Source organism: Nicrophorus vespilloides, unplaced genomic scaffold, assembly GCF_001412225.1.
Source record: "Nicrophorus vespilloides isolate i.1.1-1 unplaced genomic scaffold, Nicve_v1.0, whole genome shotgun sequence".
In the NCBI taxonomy this organism is placed as follows: Eukaryota; Metazoa; Arthropoda; class Insecta; order Coleoptera; family Silphidae; genus Nicrophorus; species Nicrophorus vespilloides.
Genome location: NW_017096303.1, coordinates 28,066 through 44,828, shown reverse-complemented (window position 1 = coordinate 44,828; position 16,763 = coordinate 28,066). Strand labels below are relative to the sequence as shown.

The window sequence follows — 16,763 nt, the reverse complement described above, 5'->3', positions numbered from 1 at the left end:
AGTGATATGCTAGAAAACATAATCAACATTGCGAATAAATATCAAAGTATTGGATACTGATACTGATACTGATTGGATACCTGGATACTGATGAAGAAGGGGAGAGGTTTTAGTGGGTAGAAATCCCACAGTATCACGGCTCCTGCCGTGATCTAAATGCAAGATTTCATTTGCTCTCAAAAAAAAGATCAAATTGAATAGCTTGGTGAAAAAATGCATTATTCGATGACGTAATTTTAAATATTAAATAATAACGCAAAATTTAATATTAAGCTCTTTCAAATACACTTCACACATAGAATTATTTTCGAATTATAATTGAATTTACTAGGAATCGATATTTTTGTGCTGCATTTAATGAACGTTAAATTAATCATATGAATGTTAACTAAACAAATGTATGTATTACGCACTAAATAAAATTGAAAGGCTAGACGAAAATCCATAGCGAATATAGATTGAATAATAACTCACACCTCTAATATTTAATAACATTTAAGCTCATTGAATTACGCTTCGCAGATGTAATTATTTTTCATTACTTTGGCTTCGAATTATACTTGCGCTATATTCAATTAATATTAACGTTAAATTAATCATATAAATGTCATTGAAACAAATGTATATTAAACTGTAGGTGAAATTGTATATCTGCTAAACGGTAAATTGTTATTTACTGTTACAATGTATATTGGCAATTCTGCATTATTTTAGCTGTTTTTGTTTGTTGGTTGACAACAAATTTACTACAGTGGAAAATTCTACTGTAATTTGTTTTGTAATAAAATACATTGATTATATAGTAAATATTTAAATTGATCTATTATTGTATGGCATCTGCTTTAAACGTATATAATTATACAATAACGTTAAAATAAATACATTAAATCGTTTACAATTTAGTTTTAACTTTTCGTAAATTATTTTATAGTTTATTATAATTAATTAGATTTAAATATTTGCTGATATTTCGTTGATACATGGTTTCTGATAAACACAAGAAAAACTATTCTAATGAAATCCAAATTAATAATTGGGTATTCGCAAATCAATTACTTTGTTCAACGGAAAAAAAAATAATACTATTAAAAATTCTGAAAAATTATACCTAAACATGTATTTAAAGTAGCGAGGGTTGTCATAATTGTTGATCGTGTTATTATAGACTTCGTGTAAGTCAAGTAACGTATATTAAATTATATAATTTATACCAAAAATTATCTATTATATAATAATAATATTTGAATTGCAGCAGTTTAATTTTTGTTATTATGTTAAATTTATATTTTGGTAATTTATTATTGCAATCAATTTTATTATTATTATTTATTTTCACTCCTTCAATTACAGCATTTTTCACTAAAATAAAATTTCAACAACATTGGTTCTACTCATAAATGTTCACTTTTTCTTGAAATTATTTTTTTATTGATATTTTTTTTGTAAAAGCTGGATGTTTTGGGAATGTAATTTGGCTGAAATTCGCGTTAAAAGTTGAAAAAATGAAAAATAAACGCTCGAAAAAGTAGTGTTTTCACATTTTAGTGAAAACTATAATAAAAGGCCTTGTAGTGGTAGTATGCAAAAATACAGACGCACCAAGCAACACAGTAAGGCATAACAGTGTTCACACAAAAAAAATAGGAAGTCGAAAGATGTAATGGGTGGCATTTCGAAGACTTGCATCATACTCAGAAAATCTACCAAACGGCCTTGTGTTCCTTTCTCATATTTTTTTAAAATGAAGTGGCAAAACTTATATAATAATTTCACAAATACTATTTTTTATATCTCTTTATATACATTTCATTTAACATAATCTTATATAGTTTGCTTCATTGCTGTTTGGGACTTTAATCACATTGTTTTACTATTATCACTTTGTTTGTGTTTCCTATAAATATATTTTCAGAAATTAAATTCAAATACAAAATATTAATATACTAATGATTTAATAATATTTTGTTTTTAGAAATATTTAAGCACTAATAATAAAATCAACTGTCAACAATAATAATTTACTTCAAATGTGTGATTTATGCGTTTGCACAGAAACTGTTACGTGATTTCAATATCGAATGATGCTGGCCGACAAATTCTGAATCTGTTTGGCAATTGAACAAACCGAATGTTCGATTGTAATCCCCAACACAACCGACTCATGTCTCAGGCAGCATACGCACCTAGCATATTGACTGCGGTTTTGGCACCAATTCCAATTTAGCAGCATCACAGAGAAGTTGTAATGCATCGGAATTCTCATTTTAATAGTGTTACACAGCGTGGAATTAAAATTATCGATGGACCAGCAAAATTGGTTGTCCTATCTTATTTTCTCCAACATATTTCAATTAACTTAATGTGTTTAACAGAATTATACAGATAGATACGTTACGTAAATTAGAAATCATACTTTTATACATTTTGTTCTAGTAATTCAGATATTATTACAAAAATAATAAATGTATACAATAACATAAATTTAAAGGAACTGGTAAAGGAATAGCTGATTTTAACTTTTACTGAACGATTTTCAAGTAGGTTTTTGATAGTGTTAATGAGGTAAAGAAGTAGATTTAGAAGGGAAAGATTATAAAGCAGCTTTCTTAAACATTGACTATTTTGTAAAATTATGATGAACATTTTGAAATTGATACAAAATTACCATATTTTATGACCTTTGAATGATTTTTGAGCAAAGTCAAGTTTTAATAGAAAACCAACATCAATGTTAAATCATTATAGTTAATTGGTAAAATTATAATTATAATGACACTTTAAATAACTGCAATGCACCAAATTTTTATACAATAAAGAAAAATATAAAAAATCAATGTACACTGAGCTTAAATAAGTCTTAATTTAGAATAACGGTAGAACATATGGAATCTTATTAAATAAAAGTTCTTCTCATCTTTTATGAAAAAAAAACCTGGGATTTAAAACTAAAGTTTTTTTGCTGGATATCAACAATAAACTTTGTTATTAATTATTTAAATTTTCTACTACAACTAAGAGTAGGAACTTAAAATTTTATTTATTTATTTATTTTAATAAAATTAATAAGATTTAGCCACGCTTTTGAATTCAGGCGTATTTGTTTCGCTACTGAAAACTTCTTAAGTTTATGATGTTTTAACAATAAACTTCTAGAATATTTTAGTTATATTCTAGAAACCAATTTATCATAAAAAGTTACGTATTCCAAGTTGAATATTGCTATATATTATTTTTGTTTGCCAAATGTAAAATTTTTCTAGTATACTTTGCTTCAGATTCTAAAATCATAATGAACAATTAACTTACATATTTTTAACTTAACTTGACGTTTATTGATGATAAAATCTTACATATGTCTTAAACTATACTATTCTGGTGATGGCTTACTTGCGGGCTGTTGCTCATTTAGAGAACAAAAAAGAGAACTAATAAAAAAAAAGATAAGGTGTGTCGATGCTCTTGTTTGGGGTAAGGTTTAGTTTTGGGTTTTTGAATTAGGTCGTGAGCGATTGATGGAGGCAGGAACATTAGTTTTACGGTGTTAAGGAAAGTGAAAATTGGATTTTTTTTTGAGGATTTCGAAGATTTTGGGGATAGTGACGAGGTGGTAAAGTTGGGCGCTGGGGTATAGATAGTGAAGATTGATGATTTTCTTAATCACGTTTATCTCGAACCTCTTTATTCTCAAGGAGTTGATACTAACTTTCAATTGCTCATCCACCTGTATTTACCTTCGGTCCCAAAATCTGTACCATACGTTAAAATCTGATAATTATTTTTCATATTTGTTGCGATCAGATTTATAAAAAATATGTTAAATTTTTTGACGCATAAAAATTACAACAGTCATATCGTGACACATTAAAAATTATGTAGTTGTGAAAATGAAATTTCAATATTTAGGGCGTATCAAAATAGATTGGATAAATATATTATTAGGCAACGGTGAAAATACCCATAGACTAAAAAGACATCAAACGCTTGACCCCAAAATATATTGAAAAATAGTTATTTATGTCAAATTTAATATTATTTTGTTTTTACATTTTTTTTAGAAAAATTTCCGCTAGGAATTTATTTCTATCATTATAAACTGATTGTAAATATTTTATTAATGTCGGGTTTAAAAATAATTTTAAAATGTAATCAACATTCGGAATAAGTTTGTTTTCCGCAATATGTTTTAGTGATACTTTGGCAGATATATCCCATTTTAATATCACATTTATAGTCATTTAGTAAAATTGAACCATCGCGAATTAAAAAATGAATGCAATGTTCTGCTGAACCCGCATTGTCCGGTTGATTTTTGTGCCATCTGTTCGAAAATATGCTACGACCATTGCTCATCCACTTATATTCGCCTTCTGTTCCCAAGTCTGTACCAGACGTCCAAATGTGAGAGTTAATACCCATTTTTGCTACAAAATCAATTAACATATAAATAAAATAATCAAAAATATAATAAAATTCTTACAAATATAAACAAGAAGAAAATCAAATTCCTCATCAGTATCAATCGCTACCAGCTCCATGTTGTATTGTTTGCAAGCCAAGTTGGCGCTGATCCAATTTAGCTTAGCAAAATAATAAATATAATGTACACTATTCACAAAATTTGCTATTTCAAATATGAATTTAGTACACTCACCTTATTATTCATATCAAAGAAGTAAGTCTTGTTACCTAAATTCAAAACATTGGGCAATCGGATTGTTTCGATGCAGATATCGGAATTTGCATCTGTAATTTTGTATAATTATCTCTTCATTGAAAATTTTTATATAAAAATTTACTTACTGCTCTCACTGCAAATTAAAAGTGTCAGACACCAGATAAATAGATAAATTGATGATATTTTTGATAGACCCATGTTTCTCGAACGGTCTATGTGCAGTAAAATATTCTATGTTTATGAGAAGTGAGTAAAGGTGAAACTTATATTTACATGTTAGCATATATATTCCTGTTGCCAAAAAATACCAATAAATGTTCATAATATTTTGATTTATTAATATTTTATTTATATATATTTGGCACACATTTATTTGATATTAATAGATTTTTTAAATTGATTTATTTATTATTATTTAAATTTGAAAACATTTGAGAAAATTGTTAACAAATTTACTAATAATAAATTTCCAAATTATTTTTTCCATACGCCATACGCATACGCATCTAAAGTTAAATTTAGTTGCATATTTGCGTAATTCTACAAATGTTGATATTTCCTATTATTTACAGTTACATTTTGTTACGTTATTGTAGAAATATTAAAATATTTGAATGAAAAAAAAAATACAATCCTATGTAGGTTTAATGTCAACATAAACATGTTATTTTATTTGTCACAATACGGTTTGAAAATTTAAAAACAAGCTAAATATTAATTGAGCAAATTAAATAAAAATTAGCACATAATATTATTTTTGTACATATTTTTTTTTCTCAGTACAAATCTATTTTGTGTGTTTTTTATATGTATCGATAAGTCCGCTTTCAAATAGTATGAGATATTCGCGGAACCAACTGAATTGGGTTTTGATATCAAAAAGTTAATATTCGGAGAAAGTTTGTTTTGCGCAATACACATTAGTGAGATTTTGACAGATGTATCCTAATTGAACATCGCATTTATTGTCGTTAAGCAAAATCGTATTTACGAGGGATTACCTTTATGACATTTTTTTGATTTTTCCGCCGATATTCATTCAAAGTCCCCAAATCTGTACCAGACGTCTAAATGCGATTGTTATTTTCCTTATTTGCTGTGAAAAATATAGAAATATAGAAATTATTCGATTATTCTCACAAATATAAATATAAGGGTGCTAAATTATTTATCTTTATTAAAATATTTATTAAATTCACTTACTGGTCACAGTGCATACAAAAATGACCATACACCATATAGTAAGATATAGTGATAATATTTTTAAATTATTCATGTTTTACTAACGGACTACGAGTCACAATTAATTGTACGTTAATGTCTTGAAACTGGGGTATAGAGCCACATTTATACGTAAGTATGTATAATGCTACTGCCAAAAGAAACACCATTAAATTAGGATTATCAGCAATTAAGTTTTATAAATAATCCAATCTTAATTTTTTATATTTAAACATTGTTTATACATTATTCTATTTAAAGTACCTACAGAATGCTATGTAATAATTTAAAAAAATAACGAAGTGAAGTCAATGAAGTTTTTTTCCATTTTTTTCAAAAATCAAAATTTGTATCTATTTGAGTTATTCTTTAAATGTTACGTTACAGATGACATTTATTATACTATTTGCCATTATCAGAAGAATAAATTTTAATTCAACAAAATTAAAATAAATAGCACCTCGCATAAGGAGTAATTCGCATAACGAGCAAAACAAATTGTAATAAATCTACTCGCTTAACGAGCGACTTTTCGTATGAGTGACGAGGAGAAGAGAAGTCTCGGATTGTGTGCCTGCTACATCATTTTCCAAATTTGTGTTCAGACAAATTTTGTGTTTTTTTCTACACATAGAAATTAGCATACGACGTCATGCAAGTAACTGATAACTGATAATATTTTTGAATTAGCCATGTTTTACGAACGGACTACGCGCTAAAATTGTTTGTACGTTAATGTCTTGAAAGTGGAGTACAAAACGTCATTTGTATGTAAGTATTTACACTAGTATTGCCAAAAGAAATACAACTACATTAGGCTTAATAATAATTTATGATATTCAGTTTTATAAAGTGAAATGATTGCCTAAAAATGTAATGTAAAAACAATGAAGCGATGTCAATAAAGTTTTTAAAAATAAATATAAATACATACACTATTTTTACAAAAATTGTACTTTTTGAAAAACTTCTAATGTAATAAAAAATATTTGGCATATGGTATTTTTCATTAATATAATCAAATCACTTTATTATTTTTAATATCGGTTCTAAAATCATCGATTATTCTGCACTTATTCAGCACGAAATATTGGTAAACCCAATTACCCTCGAATAATCCCAGTTATTGCTATACTTATTTATTAACTGTTTTAACGGTTTTAGCTTAATAGTAATGATAACCAGTAAAATTTTGTATGTTTGATTTAGGTCTTTAGTCCTTGTAGTGTGGATGCAACATTATAATTTAGTAATATTTGATTATCTAATTTCAATTATAATGATAACAATAATTTTAACCTCTGTTGTGCAATAATGATTAACTGTCATTATATTTGTATTCTACATAGAAAAAAATATTAGGATAGAAAATATATAAAGATACAGAAAATATATAAATCAATGAGGGATGAATTATATTATAATTACGTTATAAAATCTCTTTATGATTCAAGACTAATTCATTTATTAATGTTGTTTCAGCGCCCGAAACTCAAATATCATCGGTGTCCAGCATATTGAGCGATATGTTTTCATTGGGAATGGTAATATGTGCAATATTCAATAATGGAAGACCCTTGATACAGGCTGGAAACTCGAGTTCGGCTTATTTGAAACAACTCGAACTGGTAAGAACGTTATAATTGCATATTAGCAGTTAATTCTGTACCGTAAAATCTTTAATATAATGCACACTTAACATAGGAAAAGGGAATATTTGATTAAGCGAGTAAATTTCAGACAAAACTAAAATTCGTACATAAAACGCTCTCATAAGTTATTAGTTTAGATATTAGTTAAAAACACATTTGATCATAAAACTTAAAAACGAAATGAAAATATCAAATGTCATGGTCTGCGAATATTTTGCAAGACTAGTAAAAAGTTCAATTTTAACTTGATAAACGAGCGAGTATTTCTTATACGTTAACCTAAAACTCCGAGAGTTTTGGAAATATATTGGTTGAAGTAAAAAGTTCTAAGCGTTTTGTCTCCTACATGGAGCTTCTTCGTGATACCAGCCTTATGCAAATAGTTCTAAACAGTTTTCTGGCTAATCTTCAGTTCCTGGGCAATGGAATAAGTGCTTGCATGCCGGTCCGACTAGACCTACCAAATCATGTCTCATCTTCGACGTCCATATTGCCAGAACGGAAGCGTTGGATAAAATGCTTTGCTGTTGGATTGGGTCCATAAACAACACAATATTGTTTGGCCGCCTGCTCCGCTTCTCCCATTGGTCGTAGCGGTACTGAAGAATGTATTGAATTTTCTCTTTTATGTGCTTCGCAATGATCGAGAAATTTGGATTACGAGCATGTTCCCATAACAAATTATGCTTGAAAAAACTTATAGTCACGTTAAATATTTATTAATTATCACAATTATATATGCGATTTTTTTTATATAAATGATAGTCAACTTCAGATTAAGTCATGTAGGTATAATATATAAATGTAATATAAATGTATATATATATATTAAATATAAAATTTAACAACAAAACGCATTGCGCATAATCAATATTCGATGAAAAAGGGTAGCTCGGTCAAGCCAAGCTGATTATTAATTACAAAATGAATGCCGTTAGTTTATGTAGTTGCTGTATAATCGATTCGGGAGATTGCAATATAAGAGAAGCTTTTGATTGAGGGATTTTAAACATCGCGTGTTCATAAATTCCCATAAAAAATTCTAATTTAATTATGAATCGAAGAACCGAGATTACATGCACTTATTCTTAATTAATTTCAAGCTGGAGGACCAAGTGAAAAACATTTTATTGCCCCGAGTACCTGTGCCTCTGCAAGAAGCAACGTCTCGCCTTCTCTCCAGAGACACCCGGCAACGTCCCACGGCACAACTGCTGATACTAATTAAATACTTTAGGTAAAACTACATCAATAATCTACTGCATGATAAACTAAGTTTTTGCTTTCTGCAGTTATAATCCTTCTTACTCTATTTTTCATTTACACTATATTCATACTAGTACACACACAAAAATAAGCTTTAGATTAACGAAAGGCATCAGTTCTGAATGTATAATTTAACAGGTTTGCGTACTGTCCAAAAACTCAGGTGACTGACCAAATTTGTATAGTTATATCTTCTTCTAATACAGACTTACCCTTTTTTAAGTTTGTTGCAACAAGAACTTTAGGGTTGCCTTTGCGATTTTTACGAAGTAAAAGAAGGTACCGCCGCCGCTTTCCTGGACATATATCAAGCCTTCGTTAGGGTGTGGCACGAGGGGCTGCCATACAAAATTAAAAAGTGTCTTCCCCACGTATACTATACCATCTTTAAATCATATTTAACAGGGAGACACTCTCAGGTCAAACACAATGACGAAATCACAACTCTACGACCAATCCTCTCTGGAGGCCCTCAGAGCGGCGTTTCAGGACCCTTGCTGTACCTCCTTTTCGCGGCGGATCTGCCTATATCTCAACAAGTCACTGTGGCCACATTTTCTGATGATACTGCAGTCTTATCATCGCACACTGACAACTGCTTCACAAATGCTCCGAGCAAACCTTATAAACATCGAGGACTGGCTAAAATAATGGAGAATTATAGCAAACGAAGCTAAATCGGTGCATGTGACGTTTACTATGAGTCAACAGGCATGTCCTCCAGTCCAATTAAATGGTTGCACTCTGCCTCAAGCAGATGACGCCAAGTACCTTGGCATGGACCTAGATCGACGACTTACCTGGAAAACGCACATTGCAGCTAAGAAAAAATTCTCAAGTTGAGGACAGAAAGCTGGACTGGTTATTAGATAGACACTCATGTATCCCGATAGAAAACAAAGGTTTGGTGTATAAAGCTATCTTAAAACCGATATGGACCTACGGCATTCAGGGTAGAGAAGTACCCAAACCAACTGGCTACAGAACTGATCCATGCAGTAAATAAAATGGCAAGACTTACTCAACAGGTTTAGAGACAACTAATTGAATCAATGTTTGTGTGTTTTTTCTCTCTAATTAATCAATTTGTAAAGCTTGATATTTATGAAAAATAGATAATTACAAAATAAATCACCTATTAAATGCTACGACAGACAACGTGCTCCAGGATGTCATCCGATGCGTGACGGTGGCCCTCCTGAACATCTTCCCCGAAGCTCGAGCGTGATCAGCACTTATTTACTCCCAGCAGTACTACACACCCTTGGTCTTTAAATTTTAAAGAACAAAAATATGTGTATGTCAACGGAGAAAACCAAGGGCATTCTGTTCTCGAGAAGCAAACCTGTCTACGTCCCACCGATTTTGTTGGAGGATGTGTTGCTAGAATGAGTCAAATAAATAAGATTCCTTGGAGTATGGCTGGATAGCTAACTTTCTTGGAATAAACAGATCGAACAAACTATCAAAACTTGCGAAAAGGGGATAAACATACTCACTGCGATTTCAGAACTTGATTGGGGATCAGACCATGCAACTATGTTAATGTTTTATAGGTTATTTATTCATTCCAGACTGGATTATGTTTTTTATCGATCAACATGTCCATTAAATATTCTACATGTAGAAGCTGATGTGGTGTCATTAAGTGTTAGAAGAGAAAGCTGCTCCAGGAATTATGTGTGTAAACTGATGATCATGGAAGGTGCACCAGCGATTAGAGCGATACGCCGGGCATCCTTAATGTTTGGTGTGAAGCCCTTCTGGCCGAGTAAAGGAATGCTATTGCTGATTGAGAGTTTTAATATTATGTGTCAATGAGAGTTCAAGCTATATAAATACTCCCAACTTGATTTTTAATGCACCTGTGATTTTATGGATAAATGTTGTGATTATGTCCTTGTGCAGAACTTTTGTTTGTTTTTTAATACTAAATGGTCTAGTCATGTAGATATATAAACTGATCGCTCAGTTAAATAATATATATATTTATATATATACATTTTCTTTGAATCAATTGCATGATCCATATAGCATTTTCCTCTATCCAATAAAAGCCAGAAAGTTTATAATTTCGGTTCGTTTAAAATCTCAATGAAATTGATTCTATTCATATTTAATAAATCAATTTCGCCTTTACAGCGATCCGGCGGTCAATGCTCTCCAATTTTTAGATGTCATAACTATGAAGGATCCAACCCAAAAGACCCATTTTTACAGGATGACATTGAAGGAGGCGTTACCATACATCCCGAAGGTACACGCTTTATTTCCCCCGGGGTCGACAGCGCTCCCCCGCGCCGTCATTATTAATGGAAAACAAATTTTAAATGTACTTTCGCATTGCAGAAACTGTGGTTCCAGCATGTATGGCCTTCGCTCCAGCAAGAGATGAAATCGCAAGAGGTGCAAGCTGCCGTACTCCAGGCAGCTTTATTCATGATCCGAGAATGCACCATTGAGGAATACGAAACCATTGTGCTTCCCTCCTTTAGGTATGGAATTTAATGTATAACACTTCAATCTCGAACATTCCTTTTTCAACACCAAATATTTGGCTAAGTAATATTACAAATACCAATCTCGATATTGTGAGAACTAAACATATAATAAATTAGAAACGTTAAGCAGATACATCGTATAGTCCACTAATAACCAGACTAATCAAGGACTTTAAATGAAATTTTTAGAATTTATTTTATTATTTTCTCAATAAACATTTAGTTTGTTTTGAAGTCGGACTAAAGTGAATAAGAACTGTTCGATTCATTGCTGTGTATATATATTATTAATATTATTCATTTATAAAACCATTCAAGCATGGTTACACAGCTTTGAAAATAAATTAATTCTTATTAAAAATCTTAATTTATAATATAATTGTTATTATTTGCGTATCTAAATATAGTAAATCCGATAAATACGCAAAGTCGGAATTAAAAGATCTTGTCATTTGTTTTAGTGCACGATCTCACCTGTCGTGTTACAGCATGCATATAATGGAATCAGTTAATAAAATACTGACAACTCATTTATTCTAATGAAACGTTTGCGGTTTACATCCAACCAGGAACATTAAAAAAAATAGTCACAACTGCTGAACACATTGTATTAAAATAGGATACGTATCATTGGTTCCAAAAACAAAATACAAACAAAATTATTAACACATAAATTAAATTCATCCAAATCATCCAGTCTTTTTTTTATATTAGAAAACCTTGCATCAACATAGTTTGAATCCACTCTGCCATGTTTGAATCATACGAACCACAAAAACTATCGACCATCCATCAACAAATTATTTTTTTTATAACCTCCTTGTTCCAGTCATAATCAACTGCAGTTAACATCTCAATGTTAAGCGAAATAAAAATGTAAACTAATACAAAAAAGAAGATAAATTGCTTCACTAATTTCTATTAAATAATTTCAAATATTTAAACAATATTCTGCAGATATTGATTTCTTAATTATAACCCTTCTTGATCAGACGCATAGCGTCGCCTACGTTGGTCGCCGATTTGTAACACGAAGGGTGAAAACGTGGAATAAAACAAATGACAAAATCTTCTACTTCCGGCTGGGCGTGAGTCCCTTACGTGGGAAGTTTTTGGGCACCACTTCCTTTTGTTGAAAAGAAGAATTCAATACTTTCTACTCTTCTCAGAACTCCACGCTTCTTCTCCGACGGTTAGCTTTGGCTCCTCTAGAGCGAACCGGTCAACGTTTGATAATTTTACCGCGGCCCGTCGAGGGGGGACGTTAGTATAGTTACACCAAAAAATGAATATAAAGTGATTTAACATTTTAACTCACTAGATTCTAGTGAGTTAAAATAAAATGGCCCGGTACCATTTGATCCGCGGACCGGTATCATTTGATCCACGGACCGATACCGGTCAGCGGACCGGGGGTTGTGGACCACTGCTCTAGAGCACCAACACCGTCTTCTTGGAGCACACAAATATCTTTTTCGACAGAGCCCTCAACCTAAAATGATTGCATATCTATCCTTTGTTAAATAAATGTTAATATAATTATTTATTATAATCGTACGATATTTTAGTATGGGAAAACTTTTATGTAATATTTTAACAATTTTCGAATAAATTATATATATACGAAAAACTAAATAAAAAATGCAGTTCTATGTGAGTAATGCATTATTAAATAATTCCGATATGCAAATATTAGATGATATTGACACTTTTCAAATCGAATTTTACGTGAACTCAAATACCGCACGTAACTTTTCCAATTTCCCATATCCAATTTTCACCTAGGAAATGGCATTCCCACTGCAAAAATATAACGTGAAAAATTGATTTTTAACACCTACACGCATCATTCGAATCCAAAGTAAAAAAAAACTTTTTCTATATACTGCATATGCCCAACTTGCATACAAACATCCATGGAATATAATCTGAAAATCATTATATTGTTATATATTTTCCAAGCAATCCCTAAATAGATTCCAATATTTCAATAAATAGATTTATTCTTAAATCAATTTACACAATTTTTTTTCAATTCATTTAAGTCTTTTACAAAGCATAATTAATAAATTAAATTAATATATTAGTTTCCTGTACAATACAATAAATTGAATATACTAAAGTCACTTAAATACAGACCGAGGCATGGTCATCATTAGATCCGATAATGAAGCTTCAATATAACAAAGAAAATATTCCAATTTAATGACTATGCCCGACAATCATTCAGAAGTTGTAGTAGAACAGAAATATAACATCCAAAAAATTAGAAATGAAGTTTTCCAAATGGTTTAATTAATAGGTTTCGAAAAGGCAATGAAACATGTAAAGAACATGTTTTCCTTTTATTTCCTATCGAAGCAAATGTTAATTACTAAAAAGTAAAAAATATCAATATTTCGGAAGAAGTACTATTTTTAACCGATCTGTGTTAATTGCAATAACTCTACTTAGGAAAATAAAACAGAAACAATTAAATTTTGACTAGTTTTGACATGTGATTTCATCTTGTAGGTGACAGTTATTTAATAAGACTTTTCTTTGTTCGAAAAATCAGTTTTTTATTTTGTTTATGAACTTTCGCTTAGCAAACTAATTTAATGAAACGAATATAATTGTTAATCGAGGTAAAACTGTATAAAAATGTTTAGAGTGGAAAGACTACTGAAAATCAAAAGACCAACCATTTGCGTATATTTTTAAGTAACTAATACATTTACATTATTATTTGTCTATAGAGAATTGCGGCCAGAATGGATATGAAACTTTTTTGCAATATCACAGTAAATAGATATTTTTTGTTCCTCTGTTTGATCAGTCAAATCCATAAACAAGAGGATTGCGAGTGCGTATGTTTTATATATGAGTATACGCGTCGTAATGTGCAGAACAATGAGCTTCGCATCCATTATAATTCCCCGCTGGATACTGTTTAAATGAGAAACCATCTTCTCTTTTCGTGCAGGGACGTTTTTTCGGCACGCAAATCGGTCCAGGCAACCGTTACCCTCCTGGAGCATCTCCACATCATCCTCGAAAAAACCCCGAGGGACGACATCCGGACGGAAGTCCTGCCGATGCTGTACAACGCATTTGAAAGTCCCATTCAGGTCCAGGTGAGCCAAGCATCGTGTAATTACCGCCCTCCGGGGATGCAACCTACGTAATTGCAAATTAACACGCGTCTGTTTTACCTGAGTTTTATTTTTTATTATTTTCAATATAAATTTCCTTCTGCATGGAGCCACTTGCACATGAATACGTTCGACAACTTCTATTTTTGCCTGCACATACTGCGTGCATAATGAAATCACTGCGAAGCAAAAAAAAGAGACACCGTATGCATATTATCCCCCTTTAATAAAGTTTTCTCTTCCTCCGGCGCGTTCTCCCTATTATCTCCGTAGAGTGCATTAATTAATTCATGAAAATGCTAAAAACTGAGTTCATGCATGCATAGTTTAAATTATATATATTTTTTCTAAGCACCTAGTAAAATTCGTTATATTTCTTTGAAAATGACAATTTCAACTTTTCAGATTCCTTTTTCAGATTTCAAGCTAGTATAATATAATAAATCTGCTTGAATTGTAAACACTTAATGTACATTTATTTTTATAGGGTACACACTTTAATTTGTTCAAAGTGATCATTAACATGAAAAAACATAGAAAAAATAATTATTACATAGAAAAATATATATATATATTCTGTTACTACCGTACAATAGGTCATGTACTCAGGTTAGAATATTGCAAGAGCGACAAATTTAAATTTGTTGTTGTTAGTAAATTAATTTCGTTTTTCTTTGTTATGAAATGAACAAATTTCTTTGACCTAGTCATGAACAGTAGAATTCGATAATTTTATAACAATACAAAATTATCGAATTCGGCGGTTTGCTTAATATATCTTCATCAACTGCAATTTCCAGAATGTACACCACCATCTTTCAGATCTAACTGCACAAAATCATTTTTGTATAATCATTTTAATATAATAACAATATAGTTTAGTGAAAAAAAAAACGAAATTAATTTCCGAACTTCTTAACATATATAAAAACATTGTCCTTGTCCTTTTTTTTATTAATCTTTATTATTTCAAACCCCCTTTTAGCTATTTTAAGTTAGTATTAAAAAATATCATATATAATGTATATGAATTTATACCCCATAATTGTCTTTGCAATTAAAGTAAAAGGCCGATTATCCATGGTAATTCGGGAATGGATAAATGAAAAACACGGTTAATGCAAACATGGCTTTTATTTGCTTTAATACTTAATATCTATGTATTTTTTATACAAAAACACATTTTTAAAGGTAAGCTATAATTTCTTATTATTTTCCTTGAACATTATTTGATATTATTATGTAAAATAAATAAATAATTGGTTAACCTGGTAAATTGAAACCCGGATAATCGGCGTTTTATTGTTTATAGGCAAAAACTCAAATCGTTAAATTTGTATTTTTATAAATTATATATAAGAATTCTTTGGTATTCGAGAACTTGCATCGATTTTTAACGTAATTTTATTATAGAGCAATATGCAATTTGATGTTGTATGCAAAGATGTTGAATGTACTAAAGGAACACTTTTCATATGCTTTGAAGATATTTTAAAGTAAATCTCAAAAAAATCGTAACTTTTTTTACAATTTGAATATTTGAATTATTAAATATTCAATTAAATAGTTTAGAATAATTCAATATTTATAATTAATGCTTACAGTATTTTACTCTATATTTATTTTTATGCTGCATTTATATTTCCTGTCCTTTGCTTCTTAGTTTCAAATATAGTCTGAATATAGATTGCATGAGACTAGTTAAAGAAGAGAAAATATATAGGAGATCCATCTGTAGCGAGAAATGAAGCAATGTTTTTTTTTATATATATATATTTGCTTTGAACTCTTCCTCTGAACATCTTTTACTTTTACGTTTATAATTATGATATAACTAAAAATAACATGATAGGAAAAGTTTTTAGGAAATACAAGTTTTAAATTGCTTTGCTTTGCAGAGTGCAGCATTATTGGCCGTAACTAATGTGTCAGAGTACCTCGACGAGATGGCGATTAAAAGGATAATATTACCGAAAACGAAGATGATCTACGAGAAGAATCAAAACGATTTGAAAATTGTATCGAACGTGTTATCATGCGTGGAGAGGACATTGGATAGATTGGATAAAAGTCAAATAATTGACGAGGTCTTGCCGCTGCTTTATGAAATCAGGTTGTCGGATCCGCAAATTACGTTAAGAGTTGTCAGTGAGTATTTAATAAAATTCCTCCGCTTTAATATTCCAATATCGCAGCAGCGCTTCCGGCAGTTTGCAAATTGGAACTCGAGGCTGGCCCACTGTGCGCAGATTACATAATGTAATGCAGTGCGAGGCGCTCGGCTATTGTTATTAAAAGTCTACTGTTATTGCAT

General features: G+C 30.4%; 1 protein-coding gene across 1 annotated transcript in view; it reads left to right on the top strand.

The window, feature by feature from the left end:
• LOC108556596 (SCY1-like protein 2) overlaps positions 1 to 16,763 on the top strand; it is a 57,705-nt gene that overhangs the window by 30,560 nt on the left and 10,382 nt on the right. Inside the window, exons 5-10 of the mRNA XM_017912767.1 lie at positions 7,379 to 7,524; positions 8,652 to 8,785; positions 10,957 to 11,071; positions 11,164 to 11,309; positions 14,281 to 14,431; positions 16,348 to 16,597. Of these exons, the coding sequence (XP_017768256.1) occupies positions 7,379 to 7,524; positions 8,652 to 8,785; positions 10,957 to 11,071; positions 11,164 to 11,309; positions 14,281 to 14,431; positions 16,348 to 16,597 (942 nt within the window). The remainder of the gene's footprint in view (positions 1 to 7,378; positions 7,525 to 8,651; positions 8,786 to 10,956; positions 11,072 to 11,163; positions 11,310 to 14,280; positions 14,432 to 16,347; positions 16,598 to 16,763) is intronic.